This window comes from Nesoenas mayeri, assembly GCF_963082525.1.
Source record: "Nesoenas mayeri genome assembly, chromosome: 6".
Taxonomy (NCBI): domain Eukaryota; kingdom Metazoa; phylum Chordata; class Aves; order Columbiformes; family Columbidae; genus Nesoenas; species Nesoenas mayeri.
In genome coordinates, this window is record NC_137545.1 from 358,202 (window position 1) to 384,127 (window position 25,926).

Here is a 25,926-nt window from a genome sequence, read left to right on the forward strand (position 1 = left end):
GTCTCCTTCCAATACACAGCTTTAGATAAAAAAGAAACGATCAGCTTTCTCATTTGTTCAACATCATCTTGGCTACAGGAGCTTTTATTATTTTGGCTGTATCAGGATATTCTTGATCAGAAGTCTGCCCGGAGTCTTTGTGTCACTACTCTCTGTTGCGTTTACCCCGCACTGCTTGTGCAGTCAAGTGATGAAAACCAAGTTAATCTACAGTTCCCTAGTTTAGATCAACAGCCACGTAATCACCCAAACAGTCTTTCACACCAAAAAATATGGGAAGAAGCGATAGTTCCCAATCTACCTTTTGGGGAGGCTGAAGCGGTGACCATCCCAACACAGCAGTGCAGGAGCAAGCGCTCCTCTGCACACCGTAGCATGAAACTGTAGCAAAGGACTTTGTTTCAACCTAGTACCCCTACAGAACATAGGGCAGGAAACAAAGATTTGTGAACAAAAAAAATATATTTAAAAAAAGCCTTATTTTACAAGTATAAAAAGCAACATTTAAACATCAAAATCCTGGAACACACTCTGGAGAAAAAGTGGCTTTGAAAAGCGTGATAACTCCCGAAGGTGGTCACAACTCCCCAAATCCTGCCTTCAGTGAGCATGGGGTGACCCAGCTCCAGGAAACCCGGCACCAGGAAGCCCGTCACCCCGCAGCCGAGCTCACCGGTCTCTGACGGATGTGCCCAGGCACTCTGGCTACAGAGCAAAAGGGTTGGCGTGGATTGTGATATCCTTAATGCGGACATCGTTAAGAGGTCGGTAGGTTTTCTCATTCACAGGCAGCTTCTCCAGCTCGTCCAGGGTCTCCAAGCCATCAATAACTCTGCAAGAAAAGCACAAGCGCTGGGAACCTCCTTCTAACAGTGACTGAAACTGAGATATCTCCAAGCATTTTGCAGTAAACTGTCACAGGGCAAGGGCTTTCCAAGCGACACAAGACAGCTCAAACGTGATGTATGGCATATATTTTGAAAGGAAATATTAAGCGTCCGTGACAGTTTCTGGTAAAAAGTAGAAATAATACCCACCGACCTGTATCATGTTTTACACCACCCACAGCTGTATAAAGACCCATCGTGGCAGAGGTTTAATAGCAGCAAGATACTGGCCATACCAAACTTCACTGCGCATTACGGCTGGGAAATTCATTTCCCAATGAGAGACGCTGATTTCTAACCTTCCGACTCAAAGACGAGACTGGACAAAATCATGAATAACTGGGTAAATCTAACGGTACAAATATAAGTTCAGGCTTTCAGACCTCCTGATCAGGCTGAAGAATTGGCAAGAGAGAAAATGACAGGAACACCTATACTGAGCTGCCTATACACAACACAAATGGTAGAAAAGAGTATTTGCACATCTCAATAGTTTCCTTTGAATATTTAACTCCATTTAATACACGCAACTTTCTCTCAGCAGTCATTTGCACACTAGAGGCTTTTTAACTACAAGCAAAAGACATTACCACGGCTCTGAGATCTGAAAGCAGGTCCAAAAAACTCAAAAATGAAAAGATTCGCTTTGAGGATTATATCTTATTAGTAGTGTCTATAAATATGTTTTAACAACCTCATCTGATTGTATAAACTGTCAGTTCCTTGAGTTTTATCTGACCAACGCAGCGTGACCACGTCAGTACCTCCATCCCCAGAGCCGGTCCCTACTCAGGCTCTTGCTTCTCAGCAAACCCTACAACCCTGTATCCGCTTGTTCTGGAGTTTGCTTAAAACCAAGCTGTGTCTGTTTGGGCACAGCGAAGAGCTAAACTGGCGAGAGAACCACAAAACAACCCAAGAAAGGTAATTTTCAATACGCCTATTTTCACCTAATTCCCTACTACTACGAAAAACGAAGAGGCATTCTGGAGCACCTAATTCTGGTGATAGTGCAAGATCGTACATTTACATCTACGCGTCCAGTGTTTCAAAAAGCTTTAGAACCAACCGCAAGCTTCTACATTTGCACTGTGTGTGCCCCGAGACGTGCGGATCCTCCCGGGCGGGCGGGTCACTCACTTTCCAAACACAGTGTACTTCATGTCCAGGTGCGGCTGCTTGCCGTAAGTGATGAAGAACTGCGACCCGTTGGTGTTGGGCCCGTTGTTTGCCATCGAAACGACCCCGCGGACGCTGTGCTGGAAGAGAAAAAGCGCAGCACGGATCCAGCGTGTGACAGCAGGACCTGCACCGGGACTGTGCGAGTGACTCGGACACTGCCGTTACTGAGAACCAAAGCTATCCATCCCAGTTCACAGCATCACAGAGTGTCAGGGGTTGAAGGGCCCTGGAAAGCTCATCCAGTGCAATCCCCCCCTGGAGCAGGAACACCCAGATGAGGTTACACAGGAAGGTGTCCAGGCGGGTTGGAATGTCTGCACAGAAGGAGACTCCACAACCCCCTGGGCAGCCTGGGCCAGGCTCTGACACCCTCACCAGGAACAAGTTTCTTCTCAAATTTAAGTGGAACCTCTTGTGTTCCAGCTTGATCCCATTACCCCTTGTCCTATCATCGTTTGCCACCGAGAAGAGCCTGGCTCCATCCTCTGACACTGCCCCTTTCCATATTGATCCCATGAATGAGTCCCCCCTCAGTGTCCTCTTGTCCAGCTCCAGAGCCCCAGCTCCCTCAGCCTTTCCTCACACGGGAGATGCTCCACTCCCTGCAGCATCTTGGTGGCTGCGCTGGACTCTCTGCAGCAGTTCCCTGTCCTGCTGGAACTGAGGGGCCACAACTGGACACAAGATTCCAGGTGTGGTCTCCCCAGGGCAGAGCAGAGGGGCAGGAGAACCTCTCTGACCTACTGACCACCCCCTTCTAACCCACCCCAGGTACCACTGGCTTCCTGGCCACAAGGGCCCAGTGCTGGCTCATGGTCACCCTGCTGTCCCCAGGACCCCCAGCTCCCTTTCCCCTACGCTGCTCTCTAATAGGTCATTCCCCAACTTACACTGAACCTGGGGTTGTTCCTGCCCAGATTCAAGACTCTACACTTGCCCTTGTTCTATTTCATTCAATTTCTCCCCGCCCAGCTCTCAGCCTGTCCAGGTCTCTGATGGCAGCACAGCTTCCAGTGTCACCACTGCTCCAGCTTGGTGTCACCAGCAAACTTGCTGACAGTACACCCAATTTCCATGGTTACCTCCTCAAAACTGCCCTTACGATGAGAAATTACTTCTTGGCCTTCAGTGCACAAAACCCACTTTGTTACAAACTCTTTGTGCTCCAGGCCTCGGCCATGAAAACCCTCAAACCCAACTCGCCAAGTACAGAAGCACCTGTTCCTATTTTAATAATGCTTTCTGCTCCCTTATTGTGGGATTATACTTTGGTTCACTATGACCAGAGAGGTATGAAATACAGTACAACACAATGCTGACTGGAAAATTCACAGGGAAACACAACTGCACGTCGAGAACGCAGAAATACCTTGAGGTATTCACTGAACTCATCTTCGAACTTCTTGCCCCAGATGCTGGTGCCTCCTTTCCCGGTGCCTGAGGAAGAAGCACCACAACACATCACTGGATTTGCAGACTGAAAACTGCGCCGAGCAGAGACATAACAGCTGTTCAACAGCTGCCAGGTCAGCAGAACCATCACCTTTAGTGGAAACAGCTGGGAAAACTCAAGTTTGTGGAATGCTTTACGTAGAACGTGTGGTTATTTAGAACTAGGTTAATGGCTGCTCTTCTGCAAGCTCACCAGAGAAAACTAATCTCATCATAAAAACTTCCCCCAGCAACACAGTAATTCTTACATTTTATTTTCACTTTGTTTATGTTTTGGGTTTAATATTAATACTTACATTTTCTTTATATTTCTTTATATTTATAAGGGTTTTTTTAATGTGCATTTTTCTATAGAGACCCTAGCAGAATCATTTACCTAATGGATCTCCTGTCTGAACCATGAAGCCCTTTATATTCCGGTGAAACACGCAGCCATTGTAGTAGTTACTAGCACAGAGAGCCAGGAAATTCTAAGGAAATGAAACAAACCATATTAGCAAACAACCCAGACATAGGATCCTCTCACTAGAACAACGGCACTAGCAAGGCCAAGACCAACACTTCTGTCTCTGCTCTGCAACGCGACCATGGGAATTCTAGAGTATCGCCACAGAACAGTCACAAATTACAGTTAACATGCTCCTTTGGCATTGTCACAGAAGGGATTTTAAATAAAACTTAGAGCACAAGGTTGTCTGACTTAGGAAACAAACAAGAAGCCTGAGATGTGCTCAGAAGTATCACTTTCATTCAACCTAAGTTTATTCCAGAAAGGCAAACCTGGGGCCCCTGACAGACTGGGATTGATTCTCACTCTACTGAATTAACATAAAGTGAGTGCGAGCAAACCCAGGGAGATTTGGGAATCCCAGACCAAGTGCTGCATTTCCTTACGGGCAAAGGACACTGTGAGACGTCAGAACGCGGAGGGAAGCGGCCCTGAGCTAAACGTCACCCGGCGAGAAACAGGCAGCAAAGCCCTAAGCGGCGTGACAAACTGCACGACGGGAAAGGCTCCGTGAGTGGGAGCGGCACTGCTACCAGTTAAAATGGTAACACTCCATGACGTGAAAAGACAAATAAGAAAAGCCGCTTCACCTCCCCTGTTTCTACTGCTCTGTTCCAACGCTGGGCAGTCGTGCTCCTGCTACTTACTTCGCAAGTCTTGGGTGTGCGCTCGCAGAACAGCTCGATTTTAATATCTCCCACGTCAGTGTGCAGCGTGACAGCCTGGGCAAGAGCCAGAGAAGAATCAGGACATCAGCAATGAAATACCGGCAGACTCGGTTTGATTCCCCGGCCCCACCAACAGCGTAAGCGACTTCCCACTGCAAATAACCTGTTTCAATATTCGGCCACAAACCTTCCACGTTCCCAGCGACATCGCCAGGAAGCACTTGGTTTCGTTTCGTTTTAGGACAAAGCAAGTTTGCCACGGTAATGCAGAAGCTGTTACAGTCCAGAGATACGATACTCAAATTTATGATTACATAGATAGATATAACGTATCTGCGTCAGAAGATCACAGTGTGGTTTACAATCAGAGCAACAACGGGCCTGCGGCCTCGTGAGTGATAAGGCCAGTTCTGAACGGCACCATGTATCACCTGCCTTCACAAACAAGCAAACCTACAAAATCACACACCAGGGATAAGTGTACAGGAAAACTAATAAAAATCAGCATTGTGATGATACTGGTGTACTGTTCCAGAAGCCTACAGGTACAGGGGAGGAGACAGTCGCCTGTAATGTCCATGGAAATCCTACAAAAGGTGTATGTACAGTTTAAGACACACAGTCATATATCTCTGTCTCCCGAGCTGCTAAACTTGAAGTGCAGGTCACATACACTCGCATATGGCTACATACTTGTGACTTGAACAATGCTTCCGTGGCAAGAGAAACCAAGCTAGACGACCAAATATTAACCAAATCTTTCAGACTTGTGTAAGTGGACGTATTTTCCTTTTCACAATATCTTGCCATAAGTCTGAAATGAAAACCTGACCTTTTTATCACAAACTCTGCCCAGCACCGGAGCGGAATGTGTAAGGCTTTGCGGTGCAGAGCAGCTGCTCCCTCTCCAGACGACCACTTCAGAGAGCATGAAAACACGTTAAAAGTGCCACTGTTCTCACCATGTCCACTTATGGGAAAGCTGAGGTAGATCCACGTACAGCAACTTCCTGCAAAGAAAACACATGATTTTATTTTTCCCCAGTTCTTTTTGATTCTAAAATACCGTGTGGTTATGTGCTGTTATACTGCCCAGTTCTGCAGTGCCACCCAAGCCACCCTGCGAATAAATGCTTTGCTTGCATTATGCAACTACACAGCATATAAAGAACAAGAAAGAACAAAGTAGCTTAGAGAAAGGGAGTGCAGGCAAATCCCGCCCTTTTCTGGGGTGAAAGTTTATCCTAAGCAATCGCAGCTTTTCCAAAGACATGGCTTTACAAATGACAGCAATGAGCAGATAAAACCCACATGCCTGTACCTAAACAGAAGCGCGGTTGGGAGCAACCTTCAGATCCCTATATCCAAGTACAGGATCAAACTTTTATTTATTTTTAGTTTTAGTCGCATTTTGAAGTAAAGCATTTGGAATGATGTCAATGAAATCGCAGCTGTGCGGAAATCAACGTTTTTACTGGCTGATTCCCGCTCACACCCTGCCCAGCACCGCACCGCACCGCGGCCCGCCGGCCCTGGCTCCTCCTTTCTCCCGATCTGAGGTAACTACACCCCAAACTCCGCTCCTTCGCCACCCCACGGCCGCGCGACCCGACAGGCGGCACCGCTCCGCACCGCTCCGCACGGCACCGCACGGCACCGCTCCGCACGGCACCGCACCGCACGGCACGGCACGGCACCGCACCACTGCCCCGCACGAACCCGCCGAGACCCGTGCCCGCCGCGGCCCCGCCGGGCAGCGCTTCCCGCGGGCGGGCAGGAAGGGGCGGGCCGCCCCGCTCAGCGCCGGAAGGGGCAGGGCCAGGCGAGCACCCGCTGCGGGGCCCCGGCAGGAGGTGGGTGCGGGCCTGGCGGCAGCGAGACAGTCCGTCCGGGGGCCAGGTCTGCCCCGCGGTCCGGGCGGGGGGAGTCAGGTCTGCCCCGCGGTCCGGGCGGGGGGATCTGGTCTGCCTCGCATCCCCGGCGGCGGTGAGGTCTGCCCCGGGCCCGGGGGCTCAGGTCTACCCGCGTTCCGGGCGGCGGTGAGGTCCACCTCCCGCTCCGGGAGGGGGTGAGGTCTGCCCTGCGGCCAGGTCTGCCCCGCAGCCTGGGCAGGGGGCTCAGGTCTACCCCGCGGTCTGTGCAGGGGGTCAGGTCTACCCCGCGGTCTGTGCAGGGGGTCAGGTCTACCCGACGGTCTGTGCAGGGGGGTCAGGTCTACCCGACGGTCTGTGCAGGGGGGTCAGGTCTACCCCGTGGCCAGGTCTACCCCGCGGCCTGGGCGCCGGCAGCGGTGCTGGCGGTGCCGGGGCGGGAGGAGGCCGGGCCGCATGGGCAGCACGGCACCCTTAGCCCCGCTGCTTCGGGCGGTGTGTCCCCCGCGCTCACGCCTGCCCGTTTTCCTCCGCAGAGCCGCATGCTGCTGCCGGGCGCGCCACTGCTGCGCTGGCCGCCCCGCTGCTCCCCGCGCCGCCCGCCTGCCCGCTGCCTCATGGAGCTGCGGGCGCTCGTGTCCGCCCTGGGCGACTTCGCGTCCCTGTCTCTGGCTGAGAGCTGGGACAACGTGGGGCTGCTGGTGGAGCCGAGCCCTCCCCACACCGTGAACACCCTGTTCCTCACCAACGACCTCACGGAGGAGGTGATGGAGGAGGCCGTGCAGAGGAAGGCAGAGCTCGTTCTTTCTTACCACCCTCCCATATTCGCGCCACTCAAGCGGGTAACGTGGCAGACCTGGAAGGAGCGGCTGGTGGTCCGGGCCCTGGAGCACAGAGTCGGGATTTACTCCCCGCACACGGCGTACGATGCTGTGCCACACGGAGTGAATGCCTGGCTGGCCAAGGGACTCGGTGAGGTTCTGTTAAAAACAAACAAAAAGGTTAACATCATTCTTCACTATACGTTATAGGGGACCTTTCTTTATTTTCCTTTCTTCCAGCTTTTACAGGTATGGTTTGAGTACTTTCCTCACCCCCCCCTCTATTCTTCTAGTACTTCCAAGTACTCTAAGTGTATTTTAGGAAATTTATCTGGGTGAGGAACACCAGATACAGACACTAGAGGACAATTTCAGATGCACGACTGCACTATGGGAGGCAGTCGGAACTGGTGCAGCATTATTTGTTGTCCATCTTGGTTGGAAAGTTCAGATGACTGACTTTAAACCACCACCTTTAATTTATAAAGTCCAAGATCACAGAAAATGGATTAAACTGCACCTTTTATTGCCTTCTCATTAGGATATTTGCTAAATCAGTGTCAGGATATTTACCCAGCTTTATGAAACGGCAGTCTCGTGCGGTTTTCTCAGGTGCCTGTACGTGCGTCCCGCTGCGCCCGTCGGCTGCGCCGAGCCAGCCCACCCAGGGCACGCACCGCGTGGAGTTCTGCGTGGGCAGCACCGAGCGCCTGGACACGGTGCTATCCAAAATCAGAGGCATCCGGGAGATCTCCTGCCTCACCACGCTCCCTGCCAGGTACTGGCTTCGCTCTCTAATGTTGCATTCTTTCTGTCGTTTGAAACAAACCCACGGAATCGGAATTGTATTTTACGGTTGTAATCCCTTTGGTGCTCTGTGCGTTGCTGCTGGTTTTTTCTGCAGCAGATCCTGAAAGTTAAGGAATAATCATCCCTTTCTGATCAATCTGTGTTATACTACACGGTAACAGCAACTCAGTGTAGCATCATGTAGATTAGAGGTGGTGAAGCAGAGTATTAACAGGAAATTTGAAGAGGACAGTTGAGTTAAATACCTATATCTGTTTCTTTGGGGAGAATAGACTAGACTAGGTTGGGCTATCACAACATCTTTTTTCTTTCTCTGTGGCAGAATAGCCACAGGGATAATAGAACAGCTATGATTTAGGTTAACAGGATGCTGCATTGTGTTCCTTAGCAAGCACCAAGCATATCTTTCCTCAGGGTTGAAGGTGAGGAGCAAACACGAGTCACTCTGAGCTGCTCTCAGAAAGCCCTGTTGGAGGTGGTGGCTTTACTGTCCCAAAATAGCCTTCTTTATCACAGGACCGAGATTCTCTTGTTACAAAAGGTAATAAAATCACACATTACTGGAAAGCAATGAGAACTTCTGGAGTCAGCTTTCTCACAGTCTTTTTCATTTCTTTTCAGCCTCTTCTTCCCGACACGGGAATGGGACGTCTGTGCACACTGAGCGAGCCGGCGTCCTTGTCAGACGTAGTGGGACGGATCAAAAGCCACCTAAAATTACCGCACATCCGCCTAGCCCTGGGAACGGGCAAGGCTCTAGGTAAAGGGGCCCGGCAGTACGGCATTAGCGCCGGTATTGCGGGAGGACAAGCAGCATGAGTGTGTCAAACACTGCGGCCTCGGGCGGGTTCACTTCCAAGTGGGATGAAGCACTAAGACAAGACACAGTAGTTTTTAATTCACATGATATAATCATGCACAAAGAATCCCATCTGTGGTTTTAATTGGAAGTTCTGTATCTGTTACCGTGAAGAAGGGACAGTCCAAGTTGAATATGAGACATCCTTTTCCATCATTTGTATAACTACTAAGATTTCCCCCCCAGGTTAGCAGACACAAATGTGTACCATTTCATTGTGCACTCTCTTTCGTGACCGAACAGTAAATTTCAAAGCACTTTAAAGTAGTAAGATGCTTTATGGCGTCCTTACAAACATGTAACTGTCCGTTTTTAAATGAAGAGAAATAGTGGCAAAGAAGGTAAACTATCCTAGCTCAGCGGGTCAACTAATGAAAACGTGGGACAAGCATCCTCTTATCCTCTATCCTAATCTCCAAGGCCACAACAATTAGAATCTGAGAGCAAATGTATTGAGAACTGATGAGACAGAAGTCTTATGACAAACCACTTAAACTATCATTTACCTTAAAAAAAAAAAAAAACAAACAAACCAAACTATTTTGAAGGCTCTCCTTGTGGTGTGGGATTGTGGTGGTGTGATGCCACAAATCAACAGTAATTACACAGCAACGTGCTGTAAAACCTTTGTGGTGTGTCCCCTCTCCCTAGTGAATGTCATATATATAGAGAGAATTAACTTTCCTGCCACTATCACATATGCAACAGCTTGGCATCGGCAATCATAGCAAACGGGCAGATTTTTAATGGTATGGTTTTCTGCAAACCTTCCTCCCCCGTGAAGAAAAAAGCAAACTACACACCTATTTGGTACACTGAGGATTTTGCGGTATTACCTGAGACGTTCCAGGCCCTTGACTCTTCCAAACTGACAGATGCGTCTCTTCCTCCAACAAACTCACACTGGCTCTAAAATGAAGGTCGCGGTTATTGTGAAACACGGGATAGCAGCACCGCCCTGCGGGCTGAGCAAGGGGAAGGGGGCTCAACTGGCACCTTGTGTCCTGCAGAATCGCCAGTGAAGAAGGTTGCTCTGTGCGCTGGCTCTGGGAGCAGCGTCCTGAAGGGGACGGAAGCTGACCTCTATCTCACAGGTAAAAGATTTGGGTGCTCTTTCTTTAGAAAAATAGTCACTAGGCAAAAAAGGGGAAAAAAAAGAGTTGACTGGCTTTTGAAAGATCTGGCCGGAAAGCATTATCTGTTATAATTGAGAAACAATCAGTTATTGGAATTATGGATAAGTAACATAAGAACTATTGTGGATCAGGTGGCTATATGGCACAGCAAAGGTTATTTGAGTTGAAACATTGCTATACGTGCATTATTTCAACACAAAATCGGTGTCAATGGCAGGCTATTGCAGCCCTCGGTGTGTTTCTCCTTTGGCAAGACACAAGGTATTTCCTCAGTTCCTGACAGTTCCCTAACGGAACATAATGTCTACAGAATCTTCCAGACTTCCAAACCACTCTACATGCTTCTTTCTTTCTCCAAATGGCAGGGGAGATGTCCCACCACGACGTTCTGGATGCGGTCGCCAACGGGATAAGCGTTATTCTGTGTGAGCACAGCAACACTGAGCGAGGCTTCTTGTCAGAGCTGCGTGAGGCGCTAGCTGTCCACCTACAGAACGGAATCAACATCATCGTGTCCGAGAAAGACAGAGATCCCCTCCAGGTGGCATAGGAGAAAACAAAAACGTTAACAAATTGGACAAAATTCCCTTGAGTTTCATGGTATGCAGCACAGACCTGTCCAGCTGCAGACTTAATGGAGATGTGCTGAATTGGGTCAGTACAGAATGATTGTGTTATATATTCCATCAAAGTCTGGGATGTGTTTTGTCATGTCGGATAAATACATGCTTGTTTTGGGATACTGAAGGCTGATTGACTCAATTACCGGGCTGCACCTGAATAAATTTACTGCATACAGTTATGAGATATATCTGATACCCATGATACTCAAAGATTGGTTTGGGTAAAATATAAAAACCTGGCTTATCTCCAGTTTTAAGCTCATGCAGCAGTTGTGCCCTAGTGCAGTTACATCTAATCATATCAGTACAAGTCACTGATACTCTAGCTAATTAATCTCCTGATAATATTTAATGAAAGGGTGTGGACCACCCATTTGCATTAACAGTCATTTTAAGGCACCACTGATATACAACTATACACAATTCAGGTATTTGGTACTGGTATTCAGTTGCACAAGCTCCCATTAATGCAGCTTTAAGGCTTTCTAATAGACGGACTCTCAATTAAAAAAAAAGCTTTGGAAGGTTGTAACTTCTTTAACAAAACTGTAAATAAATTTAATATGCCATTGTTACTTTCTTTTTAAAACAGTTTTTATACCCATGGCTCTTAATTACAGGATTACTAGAACTGAACAAGTAGTATTTTCGCCACTGATAAAGCTTGGTTTTTACTTTTGAAGGTAGGGTGGGGTTTTTTGTTGTGTGTGTGTGTTTGCTGGTGGGGTGTTTTGTGTGTGTATGTGTTGTTTGTTTTAATTAAAAGAGATCTCCCAGTAGTATACCTTCCGCACACCAGAAGAATATTTAAACAACATTGAAACTTGCAAATTTGTAACGCATTAGGTGGTGTCTTCCATAGAATATAAATTAAATCTTGAGTTTCACAGGAGCTGCAGAGAGTCAAAGGAGTGCAAAAACAGGATGTGGTTGCTGCTTAGTTATAAGACAATTTAAAGCTATAAGACGGTAAAGTTTCTCCAACAACATGTCTTCGTTCAAGCAGCAGAGTTCCTGAACTCTACACCTAACTTACAGAACCTGGGTAAGACACAATACCTAGAGCCCAGTTCTAGCGGTTCTGACAGCAGCCTAAGTAGTGACAGGCAGGATCTGATGCGTTTTGGACAGTTCTGGAATTGCAGCCTGTAAAATGCAAGTGCCACGAAAAGAGAATGTTAATTGGCAAGTGTCCTGGGGGAAGGAGGTGGAGAGTCCTCCTGGTATGTGCCAGAAGGATGTCTGTCTTCCTGTAACACAAAAAAGGATAGTGGAAGACGGGACAAGCTAATGAAAATTAATAAAGTACTTTATTTGATTGATTTGAACTCTTACAACATTAAGCTGTAACACAGCTACCAAATATGAGACGTACAGAGTCCCTGAAGTCTGGCTGGCAGACCACAATTGATGGAACTGTAGGGCTTACTCCCACATACCTGAGAAAAAAAGTGACGAAAAGCAAGCTGTCAAACTTCAGCAGTCTCCCAACCTCTCTAAGGGCTTAACAAAAGGGGAGAGCTTGTCAGTGGCATTTAAGGCCTCCTCCAGGATCAGTGGATGTTCCTGATGTAAAAAATACATACGCACAATCAAGCTTTTAAAAAATAAACAGAGAAACTTCACAGCCTATTTGTATTCCTGGATTTCAACTCGGAAAGTAGATGAAAGACACTGGATCCTCTCACCCCCACCAACAAGAAACGACCTGAATCCATCATAATTTTGATTATCTAAATCTTCTCATAAAAGGATTTGGGTTTGGGACAAGCCTTTCAGTTCTGTTGCCAGAATTCAATAAGTTACCCACGGCGTCCCAAACCCACTAGTATTCTCCTTTCTCATGCAGTCCAGGCAGGTCCCTTCGCATTATAAATATTGGCTTCTCCATCCACTGGAGGCCAGCCTGTCATAACTGGGAAAGGAGCGCTGGAAAGCACTCAGGTGAGAGAAGTTGCACCAGCAGTGCAAACTGAAGCTCTGGCTTGCACTTCCCAGGAAAACGGCTCCACTCAAACCCTCGTGTCTGGTGAGGTGGAGAGCAGAAAGCACAATCTTCCCAAGTTCGTTTTTCTGGCTGTAAGGCTGGCTGCATAGGTACGGAGAAGGCATCATCTGAGCAAAGAGACAACACAGGCAAATCCTACAGAGCAAGAGACGCCTTCCTTACAGAAGTCATCATTCCAAACTACCTGAAGCAGCTGAACAACAATCATCGTTTGTGACAATTATGACATTTCAATAAGTAGTCCAGCAGCCTTGGGGTTGGAGGGAGAGAGATCCGAACGCAGGCAGGACCCTCTCCGGCATCCCTTGGGAGCAGTTGCCATAGATGCTCTGAGAACACAGAGGCATCACACATCTTCATCCTCTTTCTCCAAGAAGTCGGTCAAGGTACTGTCATCTACAGGAATTAATAAGTATTCCACACCATCACCTCCCTGAGAACAGACACGCATACACACTTCTGTTAACGCCAGCACACAGGGCAACGCAAGCCACTCAATAACATTGCGACACTACGTCTGGATGAGAGCTGGACAGCGTCCTGGAGGACAACATTGCCAAAAAGCAGGAATCCTTCACTAGAGCAACGCTGGAAATGCACAAATGCTGAGAAAAGGCAGTGTGTGAGAAATCTTCCAGCAGCCTGTGCTAGTCTGACAGGACACAGCTCCTCAACACTGCGTTCCCATACTTAGTGCTGCTTCCCTGCCTCATTACTGGGACCAGCCGGCGTCCCTCCCTCGTGCCAATGCAGGGAACTGTTGGAAGCAGACTGCCAGGCTCCTGACGCCGGTGCTTCAGGAAGAAAAGGCCTGTAGGTTGCTGAGTAACCAAAGCGCACTGCATTTTTACAGCCCTCTATCTGTGCAAAGGGCATTGACAAATTGGAGTCATGGACAGAGCTGCAGAATTTCAGCCCTCTGCTCGTTCCTAGGGGCTTCAAACCCCACAGCCTCACTGTAAGCTGCAAAGCAGTGTCTTAGGGACACTCAGGAGCAAGTAAGCCTATTTTTTGGTTTCAGGTGGCTGAATACCCAGAGTTATCTTCTTCCCCCAACTCACCCGCTTGGTCCGGATGAGCTTGTGGTCCCTGAATTCTGTCAGCTGTGCCCGGAGCGTCAGGTCGCTGTTGACGAGGAAAGCCTCCCGACACTGCTGGTAGAAGTCTTGGAAGGACAGCCCTGCAGACAGAAAAAGGTGAGAACAAGAAACTAAAGTGGTAAGATTGTCTCATTTTTTCCAGGTCTAACAACATGTTATCTTGCTTTGGCTTAGACCACAGTGGCTACAGCAACATCATCACTTCTTTCAAGCATACAGCCAAGCTAATTCTTCAGCAACTAATGGAAGGCAGCTGAACGGACAGTCCAGTCACCCTGTTTGCCTCGTGGGATTTTAACAGTACTTTAAATGCACTTCCCAACATGGTTAGTCTTTATCATCACTATGTTATTTATATCCCCCGCAGCACCTGTTAGAGACAGTTGACAGAATATTGCACGTGTATCCTAGAAAGCAAGGACACGCCAGGACTCGCGTAGACAGGAGCAGCACAGGAACACAATCTCCTGTCTTGCCCTGGCCCTTTAAGAGCCAGTTATGCAAATTCATATTCTTCCTTTATTTTACTTTTTTAACTCCACAGCCCACCACGAACGGTCTCACTCCTGTCTAAAGATCAAAGCAGGTGACAATCAGAGGAGGTCCATCAGAACCAGCCAGTCGATTGACCTGCTGTCAGTCAGACACGGTACCACTAGACAGTCTGCACCGCGAGTCTGGCTGAGCCAGCGGCAGCAGCGCTGCTCTTGCTGGGGGTGTTACCTGCGCACCAAAAGCCAGCGCCACTGGGACTGAACTGGTAATGGCAACACGTCAAACAGGTGAGGAAAAAGTGTGTGCATACCTGGATAAGATGGGTTGTCCTTGTGCTCCAGCTGGTAACGAGCAAGCAGTCTGAATATCCCCCTATGTGGGAGGAGAGGGGAAAAATAGAATAAACAAACCAAAGCACAAAAACTAACACAACAACCCACAAACCCCAAACCACCCACCATTAGAAAACATTAACTGATTTCTCCCTCACAACCAAAGACTTTGTGCATGAATCTCGCAACTGGACAAAGCTTGCTATCCAAATGCTGTTCATTTAAGCAATCAATTGGAAGCCAGGTCCTGCCACCTTCACCTTGAACATTGTTGTCAGAAAACAGGGATTGACTCCTGCTGAGTGAAGACCAGAATAACCAGCAAGGCCTGGATCCTCAGCGAGCGCTGCCAGGAAGTACAACAGTCCTCACCTGGCGTTGAGAGTGAGACTGCGCAGGACGTGCGTCAGGGAGCTCAGAGCCAAAGACCCAGACTGTTGTACTAAGAGCGAGTTCTCGTAAGACGTTTCTTCCACGTAAGGACTAAACGTGGTTGTTTCGTACCAAAGCCAGTTGTAGAGGCTTAGCTTTGCCTGGTCCCACACTAGACAGAGAGAAAATAAAGCGCAGACAGAACTGGGAATTCAGCTTTCCTATGGCGTTAAAGAAGTAATACTAAAACGTACTTAGTTCTACCGTAGTATTTGACGGAACAATGTATGTTGTGAAATTTACAGCACATGCACCCAGGTACTTGCAGTACAAGTAAACCAAATTCTCCACAATCAAACGTTTGCGCACATCCCTTTTTCATACTGGCTTCACAGATATGCTGTAAACCCTCCCAGACTCAGCGGTGCGCAAAGAATTTCTGGCTGATGAAATTGTTTAGATGCAATGACAGACATAACATCCAATCTTTTTTTCAGTAGGTCCCTAAATCAAAGGGCGCCAGAAGCTTGGAGTCTATTTGTATATTACGATCACCGACTGGTAGTTCTCAGTATCTTAATACAGACTTGGTGCGATGCAGCCAGGGTCCCGGTCTGGGCTTCCAGCTGCTACCACCATACATGCATCACCAGCTTGATTTCACACATGGACAGTAACACATGAGCTTATCAAGCACTCTCAGCAGCCCCAAAGTGGAATGTGGATTATTTTCTCTTTGCTACACCAGGCCCCAAGGGACTCACTGAGAGGAGCATTGATGTGGTCGATAGAGGCAATGAGGTAAATGTTAGGCAGAGAGGATAACTGTGCGAGGATCTGCTGACTTCTTTCTCCTCTCAACATCTGGCTGTCCAGGTTATGAATGAGGACATAGAGTTCTAAAGATGAATCTGCAAGGTCAGAAAAAACAGCAGATAACCAATCAAAGAAACAGCACACAAAGAGGTTTCCCATTCCCGGCACAGCCCAGGACAAGTCTCTTCCACCAGGCTCCATATTCATCCCTCCAATATCAAATCAGTTTCCTTGTATGGCTTCCTTCGAGCTCTATCCCGCCCTTGGTGTTTCTGAGCACCTGAAAGGGTCTTTCTCAATTCACTGTACCGCAGTTCACACCACAGCTACAGTTCTTTTTGCAGTCTAAGCTTTCCTCTTTATAATCCACTTCCCACTTGCTCACGGCTTTTCCAGGAACTGCCTTATTAGCTTAGACTTTTAGTCATGCGATTCAAGGCCATCCAAATGTGTTTTCAGGATGCAAATCTAAGCTGCTTTTGAATTACATGACTAGGATCCTTAAACTCCACCTTGCACAATGAAAAAGGCATTTTCTATCCAGTGTTGGAACCAAGGCGTACTAACAATTGGAAATCTTTCCCACCGAGTGCTCAAAGGAAGTTCCACAGACGTAGCTTGGATAATGCAAACGGTAGACGTTAACATTTCCAGTGAGCTCGTTGCTGCTGTTCTTATCCCTAGGAACAGCTCCTTCCCCAGTCCAGAAACAATTCCCGAACAGCAGCCAGTTTTTGTGCAAATGAATACATACTTGGCTGCGGATGGAAACCAAAGGTTCCTCAGCCTCCCCGTCCGATCAGCTGTAGCGCACGCACTACATGAGATGTAGATTCATGTGGGTACTGCCATTAATCAGTCTTTTTCACTTAGTCTCACCAGAAATACTCACAAGGTAATGATGGAAAACAGAATGTAAACACCAATACCAAGCACAATTAAGATTCCACGGCAATTTGTGTATGCATACACAAGCAGTAAAACAGACATTCAAAAAGAATTCAGCAAGCGTTCCACGTGGCAGTACCTGCTTCATTTGCATTTGAATCCAATTCTAACCTGCTTGTTTGACACTGCTGTCCTTTATTTCATTTTAATGCCAGTATTTTCATATATTTAAATTAATATTCCACTAAACCATATGCATTTAAGCCTATACTGAAATTTACAGAAAGACCCTCGGGCCGTGATTTTCCAGAGAAGCTCAAAAGACTTGATATGTGTCAGCAACTGTCATTCCAAATCGCTTGCGAGTCCTTTGTTCCGCTGATTTCAGGGAGGTTGACATCTGGTCCTCAAGCAGTGGCTAAGGACCATCCTCCCTCCAGTTTCCCTATCCTGTCTTCCACCAGGAAACACTGACTGAAGTAACAGCCCCGGATCACGTACACATATATTCCTGGTGCGTACATATTTTCATATATGTGGCATAATTACAAGCTACAATAAACTAATAACCTATAAACGCCCATATGAAAGCTATGAGGAGAGACAACGTCCAGGCTCTCCTAACAGTAAGTGGACTCTAACATTTTTATGTATGAAGTTAGTAATTTTACCTTCTTTAAACCTTTTAACGATGAATTCAAGATGGTCAAGGGGGCTGTGGAAGGTCGCTGTATGGTCCAGCACCTCCTCTGTGATGGAGTTGAGAATCTGGAAAAGAAAACAGCAGTCCCTTCCGAAGGGCTCTGGCACAGAACGTCTGAAACTGAGCCCTTGATTATCACGAGGGAGGTAACCTGATTTTTACTGTCAAATCCCCAGAACAGCCAATATAACCAAAAAAATTCTACCCCTTTTCAAAATAGTGACATAAAAGAAGGTTTTAGACTGATAAGTATCGATTAATGATGGGAATAACTGCAATTCTTTCTTTAAACTCTTAAAAGAGAGATAGGAACTGCTCTTCATTCACGAGTCTCCTGCTATAGGATGCAGCAGCCTTCCTTAATGTTTTACATGGAAAGACTTTAGAGGTAATTGTAACACGGGATGATTAGATAAACCCACGAGCTTTTCGCACACTTACAGATCTCACAGTGATGCTGGGGAAGTATCCATTGACCACAAGGTGAACGGAATCCTGGAGCACAGAGGTACGAAACTTCTCCAACAAATCACGCTTTGAGCCCAGTCCATAAAGCACAATGTTGAAACCCCAGCTGCAGGAAAGTCAGTAAATACACTCAGGAATCTGAAAAGTGGCATGTGCATCCTAGTAAAATAAGTGCTTTAGCAGGCTGGAGGCCCACAAATTTAGCAAAACATCTACGGGAAGAAAACGGTATTGGCCAAGAACAAGGCTAGAACTGCAACTTCAGACAACAAAGAATAACTAGCATTCACATTCACCCCCTCACCAGTGATTATATCTAATGCTCACCATGGATCACAGCAATTACAAGAAAAAAAAGCAAAATTAAACTATTCTCATATCTCTTTCTTATCCTAATTGTTCCACGGAGAAAGAGGCAGGAAAGCATCAAGAGAACATGGCAGGGCATCACAAAGCTTGCTTTATTTTTGAGAAGCAGGAAAAGCATCATCTTGACCAGAAAGATAAAATTTATACTGCTAACGTTTGCAACAGGACCACGTTTTAAATTTAAGCAATCAAGCAAAGAAAAAAAAGTCGCTCCTTAACTCATCCACGGGATATTGCTGACATGAGGGTAAGTTTACTGGCAGTGCCTGTTTACTGGGCTTCTTTGGTGGTTCGCATTGGATACTTACTGTAAATGCAGCATCCACTTGGAAAACAGGGATTCATGTTCCTGGTTTAGCTCTTTCATTTCAGCAGCATAGGCAAGGGGAGCTTTTTTCAAAAGGTCACGCAGTGTTTGCTGTGTCGAGAAAGAGGTAAGATGCCACTCAGAGCTGAGAAAAAACCAAGACATTTCTGGAGTCTTTACAAATACCCCTGTAGCGTGCTCTCTAGCTAGGGAGCAGAGCAGCTTTTACCACTGGTGCACTCAATTGGTGGTTTTTTGCTGAAGACCCCTCTAAGAACAGTTTTGCTGCTGGAGAAAGCAAAGCAGAGATTAAGGAACCGTATTATGGGAACTGACAGCCAGACTAGGACTCGAACCGATACGGCACTGTTCTGTATCTTCCTGCTGAGTACGGGAGAACCACTGCTGAAATAATGGCCATGCTGAGACCCCACGCGGCGGCAGGGAGACACCAGCGGCCCACCCCTGCTCGCAGGAGGAGCCACATGCTTAGGCTTACAAAAGAAATACAGCAGAAAGGAAATAATGTGCAGCTGACAGATAAATGTAGAAAAAGTATTTCAAAAGCATCAAGAATGAAATGATTAATTCAGCTTTAAAAATATGCTGGGGTGTTGATGTTTAAACAGCACAGTAGCGTGCCAAATGACATCAAATCTACACCGGTCTCCCTTTCTCTCCAGTTTTAACAGCTTTGCTTTCCACTCCCTTGCAGTAGAAGACAGTTTACTCTGGAAAGAACACCGAGACAGCTGCAATGAAGCAGACAAACGCAGCACTGAGACACAGGCTGCCAGGCCGTCAGCTGCTCTGGAGCCAGCAGCAGATTGATGCTGCCAGCCTGGACCTCCTTCCAGAGCTGTTCTGAAAGACCTTGTTAAGAATCCAGATGTTTCTCTGGGTAGCAATTCCAGACAACCGGCATACACGCCATCTTTTAAAAACACAGATGGGTGCAAAAAGCAGTCCTAGGTGCAAGAGCTCCAAGGAAATCATCAGAGAAATCAAAAACTGCGGGAGTTGTGTGATTCACTATGAAACGTACCTGGTTCAGTCTTCTTTTCTGCAGCTTCTGGAGCGTTCGGTCCGAAGTGAGCACTTTGGAACTGCTGTGTGCTTCAAAGTACTCCTCCACCAGGTTGCTCTAAAAACAGACAGCGAGGTCAGCAACACTCCTGCTACCAAGTCACCCCTTTCTCTTTGCACCCACAAACACATCTGACGATGGCCTATATGAGACATAGAGCAAGGATGAATAAAATGCCAGAAGATAATTGCAAAACTGGCTTCTACAGAAGTGTTCTGCCAAAGCTAACCTAGTCAGATGGTCATTTCCCAAAAAGAGAGACAGAAAAAAGGGTTCTGAGACGGCAGAACACAGCAACAGCTCTAAGGGGGCACGGGGAACCCTTGTGCTGGAAGAAAATCAAACCACGAAGCTGAACACAAAGCCAGGAAGTCACCTGTGCTTTTTTTTGTACAGCAAGCCAAGCCAGCTCGCCTGATTTGAAACCAGCCCCGTAGTTCTTCCCCACAGTTTGGTGTGGTCACTGACAGCTCGTTGTCACTAAATATCCACTAAATATCAGGGGTGTCTTTTTCAGCACACTCACCATCTTGTCCTCCTTAACTTTCTTGGCCAGGGTGTTTCTGGGAGGAGACACAGACGCAGCCTTAGTTTTTGCTGGGGTCTTTTGACCTGATAAACCAGCGCTGCCTTCTTTCTGGTCGTCTTCATCCTCCTCTGAGCAGGAAGCAGAATATTCACTCTCACTTTCTAAATCAGGATCTGGAGCTAGAGGATAAATTTAAGGTTAAAAGCTAGCAATGACTTCTTACACAGAACACATCTGGCACCATCTTGCTCTCTCACATACAGACTCTAGATGTTTTTCAAGCATATGATTCCTAAATGTATTTCACAGAACAGTAAAATCAATGCTTAACGTACATTGCTGTTTCTTTCCCAGTTCCAGGCCCACAAATTCTTGTTTAGTAAAGATTGCTCCTTGACACCAACTAAGAAACATAATCCTACCATAAAAAGTCACTAAAGAACGGACAATGGAATTCCCTATTTCTCATTTTTATGACTTGGTTCAAGCAATTGTGCCAGACATAAGCGGCAGCATAGGTTAGAGTACTGAGAGTTTTGTCTCTTTTGATCATGGTACTGAACCTGGTGCTTCTAACCCTTTCAGCCTTTTCCTAAGCATCAATCCGCCGTAGGGAAAGGTCTACACGGACTGCTTTAAAGACATTTCTGCGCTTGGCAGGGTTGCTTCAGCCAGGCTGCCACTGTGGGCAGAAGCCCACCAGGAGAACCTCTCCTCTGAGCACTGTCTCACCGCAGGAGCGGGCTGCAAAGGTTCGGCTTTACCTGCTAGCCTCTTCCGGAGTCTGTAAGGGGTGGTAGACACAAATTCTTTCTTTTTACTCTGTAACAGCAAAGAGAAAACATGCATTAGAAGAAACATATACTTCCTCAAAACAGCCCTCTGCCAAGCAAAGAGTAGAATGAGGTTGCATTTCCAAGCTGTTTCAGCCCAGAAGAAATGTGGAGAGCAGAGGCAGTAAGTATGGGGAGTTCTTTTTTTGCCATTCAGAGGTAGAAGGGCGCAGGATCAGGTTCCAAAAGGGGCTTAATCCTTTCAACTCCTGTCCTGAGATGGAGGTAGAAAAGTGAAATCTCCAACCAAGATGCCAGTCCCGGCCCCTCAGGAAGAGTCAAAGTGAAGCCATGATGGACTGGCAGGCAGTCGCCTTCCATGTCACACTGCCCACTCCATGTCATTGGGAAGTCCACTATGAAAACTGCTGCCAGAATGACAGAAGACCCCTCTGAATACTAAACCCAGAAGAAGTACAGCAAAGGGAACCCAAGCGGCCTGGGCTCATCAAACTGCAGAGGCGTGTCTTCCTTACCTGTGTGCAAAGCACACGCCTGACTCAGACACTAGATTAAGTCTAGAGTACTTAGGAAACACTTTTGTTAATCCTGCCAAAGTGGACATGAAATAACTGAGGAGCGAACACGGCATCCTAAACCAGCATCTCCTACAGACATATTGCATCCTGGAATCTTACACCAGAAAAGCCGTGCATAGATTTCTAGTATGACAGTACATCATTTTAGAAAGCCAGCTGTTTCACAGCACTCTCTTTATAACCACAGCTGGCAGTCCTGGGCTGTATCTCCCTGCAGCATCACAAAAGATTACGTCAATTTACACTCGCCCTCCCATTATCACATTAGTTTCTATAAACTAACACTACAGTAAGAAACTGAACAGCACGACAGTTCTTGAATTCCTGTTCTAACAGCACTCCTTACAATTAAGGCTGTTTCTTCCTTGGATGAGAAACTGGAAAGCTGCGAGATCCACAGTGTATTAAGGAACTGTCTAATATCCTCATTTGTGTGATGCAAGGAAATAGTCTCCACTCGTGCTAATTCAGCCGTCAAGCCCACTGTTCGCCCACTGACTCTAAATCCCGTGGTCCTGGTTAATGGCAGCTCTGCTCTTACTTGAGTTACTCCTGCCCAGCTGGATTAGGAGAGACATCAGTACTGTGGACAAGGCTTTTCAAGGTCCTTCCTTTCTCCAGCTGTAGCAACTGGCCAGTTCAAGTTTTTAAAGTGAAAAAAAGACAACAAGAAACAAGAACAAAAACCCTACAAAACAAACCACTACCAAACCCCAAGCAAAGTAGAGTGATCACTCACCCTCTGCTGCGCTTTGTTTGAACTTGGACGTTCTGCAAAGCAAGAAACAACATTGTTCAGAGCACTGAATATTTTCAAGAGTGGCACAAGATGGTCCATTAGAAAAACAGGCATTCGCTACTCAGAGGTACACTGCACCAAAATATCAGCTCCGTGGGTGGTTAACCCTATGACGGGAGCCTTTAGTTCCTCACAGGCAAAGAGAGAACACAGTCAACACTGTTAGCACAGAACACAGCTTTTAATTCTGCGCACAGCTTTGGGACACCGTCAGCAGAAGGGAAGAGGCTGGAAAACGAGGTCATGTCCTCTCCCTGAGCACATCAACTGCATTCCTGGGCACGACATAATGTGCTCTTGCCAGTGCTGACCTGCACTGACTTCTCCCACCTGTATTTCTCCCTACAGCACTGGCTGCTTGAATGTTGCATAATAAAGTATGAATTTACACATGAACACCCCCACAATCCTACCCATTTGGTGCTCAGCACATCCACTCAGCCCACATCTCTCTCTAGCGCAAGCATTTCTGTTGAACACAGAGGAAATCATGAAGTGCCGCAGCAACAGAGGAGGGAGAAGTTCCCATTTTCACCTGAGCTGACACCCAGGTGAACCAAGCTGTTCCGTCTACAACGGTGAGCTGACAGGAATACTCGAGCGTGACAGAAGCTGGCGCTGCGGCATCCAGATAGAAACAGAACCCCCATTCACTCAGCTGCAGATCCCCAAGGCAGGACAGGACTTACTGCTGCTTTGCGGGGTTTTGGCTGTCTTCTCAGGGCACTCGGCGTGACCAGCTGCAGCAATCTGTCCTGGTGTCTGCGCTAATTCAGAGGCTGCGGGAAACAGGGGGAAGGGAAGAAGTTTCACATGTTAGGTACAAAACTGCCAGCTCTGGCTAGTCAGCCATGGAGCCAAACACCTGAAACTCTCTATTCATCTCCTCATTATTTCAGGAAGTGTACCAGATCATTCCTATTTTTTTTTTCTAAGCCTAGTAGTGAATATAATCCTTAACAAACATTTTCAAAGGCTAAACTCCTCAGTTAATTCAATTTTTGAGTATAGCTGAGGCAATGGCAGAGCATGCTTTGCTCCCTGGGAAATCGAATCAGAGCAATGTTTGGTCTTGCTCACTTAGTCCTAAACACTAATGAAGTTCAGAAGGTGCTGGGCACACAAAGACTCTTCAAGCAAGAGGAAACGTAGTGACAACAGGACTCAGTTATCTTATTTAAACCAGAACTGTCACTTCTGTTTGCTTCTCCCGAGTCCACAGGTCACCTAGCAAAACACTCAGACCCTTTGAGCAGGAGAAACGCCCTGACACACTAAGCCAATACTGCCTTTTGACTCTTTGCTATGTAATCAATTATTCTCAGATCCTCAGAAATCACACAAATAAAACCCCCCTGCCATTCTTTGGCACCTACACACAAACTTTCTCTCAGAATTAAGCAAGTTCTACTTTTTCTTATGTGTTTATTTATTTATTATCTGTATTTCTTATCCCCACCACACCTTTGCTTTCTCCTAGCCCTGTGCTTTTGTTTCTGAGGAAGACTGATTCAGAGCCAGATAAAAACTACTGAAAATATATCTTTCGAATAAACAGAAGTGACAAATCACATTAACAGAGCACTCAAGAAAAGACCATAGCCAGAGCAAGAATGAAAGTGGAAAACATACCCAGCTCTACCATTTTGCTGGAGCGTTTCGGAGTCTGGAATGAATAAACTTCACCACCGCTTACACTTGACCCATTTCCCATTGAACCTGTGGAAAGAAATGTTACTTGTAGCTATTTAAAAAACACTGGTATAATCCCAACCCAAGGAGGATGGCATGTAGCATTTACTACTTGACTCAAAGGACTCTTTATATTGCAGGTGTTAGGAAATAAACATCATAATAAAATCCTAGAATCATTATCCTCTTGTCTACCTGTTACCACAAATGCAGCTAGAGCTGGTCAACCCTCAAAAGCAATTTCATCAACATTGTACAACCTTGACAATCCACAAATCTCCTGAAGCCCTAGCTGCGTTAGGTTTTCCCCACTAATACCTTGGGCACATATTCCAAGTGCAGCAACATAGTTCTTCTCTTCCAGGATTTCCTGAGCTCCATCGTCGGAAATATCCTCAAGCTTCTTCACAAATGTCTTCAAAGTGACTGTCAGCTGAGTCTTATCTTTCCGTACTTTAATACCTAGCATTGCAATAAGAGCTTTAACCTCTTGCTACTTCGTCGTTTCTACTGCAGTAGTATGCAGCTACCCCACTCAGAGACCAAGTTCCTGTTGGGCAAATCACTAAACAAAGTCGAAAAGCTGTCCTGCCAAAAGAACAGCCGGCTGTGCGCTGGTGCTCAGCTGACCCTGCAGCCATCAGTCTGTTCTTTACCACACAAGGTGGTTCCTGCAGCCCCTGAGGACAAGATCCCTGTGTCTGCACACACCAGCTCCCCCGGTTTGGGAGAAATCACAGAAGCACAGCGTGTTTGGGGCTGCAGGGAGATCGCCAGCCCCGGCCCTGCACGCACAGCGTCACCAGAGCAGATCACACACGGTCGGTCCAGGCGGGTTGGAATGTCTGCACAGAAGGAGACTCCACAACCCCCTGGGCAGCCTGGGCCAGGCTCTGACACCCTCACCCCAACAAGTTTCTTCTCATATTCAAGTGGCACCTCCCGTTCCAGTTTGCACCCACAAACCAGGCGGTGTGAACGCCTCAGAGCAGCAGACTCACAGCCGCTCCGGGCAGCCTGGGCCGGGCTCCGGCACCGCACAGCGAACAAGTTTCTCCTCGTGTTCAGCCGGACCCTCCTGTGTTCGGTCTGTGCCCGCTGCCCCTCACCCTGTTGGGCACCATGAGCAGAGTCTGGTCCGCCCTCGGACACCCCCCCTGAGATATCGACCCCACTGACCGGATCCCTCCCAGCTCCTCTCCGGCTGAACGGCCCCCGCTCTCCCAGTCTCTCCTGACCACAAAGATGCTCCAGGCCCCTCAGCACCTCTGTGTCCCTCCGCTGGACTCTCTGCAGTGACGCCTGGTCCTTAACCCAGGGAGCCCAGCCCTGACACGGCAGGCCCGGCCAGGGCCGCAGCCGCCCGGAGAAGGCTCCGTGCCCGGGGCCGCCAGGGTGCCCGGGGCCGCCAGGCTGCCCGGCCCGCACCGTGCGCGCCGCCCCGGGCCGGCCGTACCTGAGTCCTCCGCGATGTGCTTCAGGACCTCCTCGTCGGGCACGAACTTCACCTCCAGCGCGCCGCGCTCCGTCCGCCCCGCCTGGCTCATGGCGAGCGCCGCCGGGAGCCCCTCAGAGCCGTCCTCCGCCTCGCCGCGCTCCAGGGGCCCGACCCTCGGGCTCCTGCCTCCTCCTCGCGGCGCAGCAGGAGGCGGCGGCGGCCGCACCGGCCGCAGAACCAGCGGCTCCACCGCCGCCCTCCCTCACAGCCGCCGGGGCGGGCACCGCCGCGCCTGACTGACGTGCGTCCCGGCCAATCCGCGACCTGCTTTCCC

The 25,926-nt window shown here is 47.8% G+C and overlaps 3 protein-coding genes across 10 annotated transcripts; 1 reads left to right on the top strand and 2 right to left on the bottom strand.

The window, feature by feature from the left end:
* Positions 1-103: 103 nt before the first annotated feature.
* PPIL3 (peptidylprolyl isomerase like 3) lies at positions 104-8,095 on the bottom strand. Of its 5 annotated transcripts, XM_080347301.1 has the most exons (8): positions 7,963-8,095; positions 7,425-7,548; positions 5,660-5,707; positions 4,677-4,751; positions 3,898-3,991; positions 3,439-3,506; positions 2,028-2,146; positions 104-832 (listed from the first exon to the last, which is right to left on the bottom strand). In XM_080347301.1, the coding sequence occupies exons 3-8, from the start codon at positions 5,660-5,662 to the stop codon at positions 706-708; spliced, it is 486 nt and encodes a 161-aa protein (XP_080203427.1). In that variant the 5' UTR covers positions 5,663-5,707; positions 7,425-7,548; positions 7,963-8,095; the 3' UTR covers positions 104-705. The 5 variants fall into 5 exon arrangements, with proteins under 5 accessions (XP_080203427.1, XP_080203425.1, XP_080203428.1 ...); XM_080347299.1 differs by lacking the exons at positions 7,425-7,548; positions 7,963-8,095 and adding an exon at positions 6,019-6,459; XM_080347302.1 differs by lacking the exons at positions 7,425-7,548; positions 7,963-8,095 and adding an exon at positions 6,417-6,447.
* NIF3L1 (NGG1 interacting factor 3 like 1) lies at positions 6,525-13,943 on the top strand. Of its 2 annotated transcripts, XR_013922314.1 has the most exons (8): positions 6,525-6,550; positions 7,105-7,540; positions 8,002-8,167; positions 8,614-8,740; positions 8,821-8,959; positions 10,069-10,152; positions 10,560-10,848; positions 13,847-13,943. XR_013922314.1 is itself a non-coding variant. In XM_080347297.1 (7 exons), exons 2-7 carry the CDS (start codon positions 7,111-7,113, stop codon positions 10,742-10,744), a joined length of 1,131 nt encoding a protein of 376 aa, XP_080203423.1. In that variant the 5' UTR covers positions 6,525-6,550; positions 7,105-7,110; the 3' UTR covers positions 10,745-11,298. The 2 variants fall into 2 exon arrangements, 1 of the variants encoding a protein (XP_080203423.1); XM_080347297.1 differs by lacking the exon at positions 13,847-13,943 and having other exon boundaries at positions 10,560-11,298.
* ORC2 (origin recognition complex subunit 2) lies at positions 11,924-25,908 on the bottom strand. Of its 3 annotated transcripts, XM_080347294.1 has the most exons (17): positions 25,611-25,908; positions 24,473-24,616; positions 24,095-24,181; positions 23,152-23,241; positions 22,403-22,434; positions 21,056-21,113; positions 20,289-20,470; positions 19,721-19,819; positions 18,677-18,786; positions 17,973-18,105; positions 17,500-17,596; positions 15,889-16,035; positions 15,125-15,296; positions 14,731-14,792; positions 13,887-14,005; positions 12,257-12,383; positions 11,924-11,963 (listed from the first exon to the last, which is right to left on the bottom strand). In XM_080347294.1, the coding sequence occupies exons 1-16, from the start codon at positions 25,699-25,701 to the stop codon at positions 12,294-12,296; spliced, it is 1,713 nt and encodes a 570-aa protein (XP_080203420.1). In that variant the 5' UTR covers positions 25,702-25,908; the 3' UTR covers positions 11,924-11,963; positions 12,257-12,293. The 3 variants fall into 3 exon arrangements, with proteins under 3 accessions (XP_080203420.1, XP_080203422.1, XP_080203421.1); XM_080347296.1 differs by lacking the exon at positions 11,924-11,963 and having other exon boundaries at positions 12,312-13,221; XM_080347295.1 differs by lacking the exon at positions 11,924-11,963 and having other exon boundaries at positions 12,312-13,258.
* Positions 25,909-25,926: the final 18 nt, after the last annotated feature.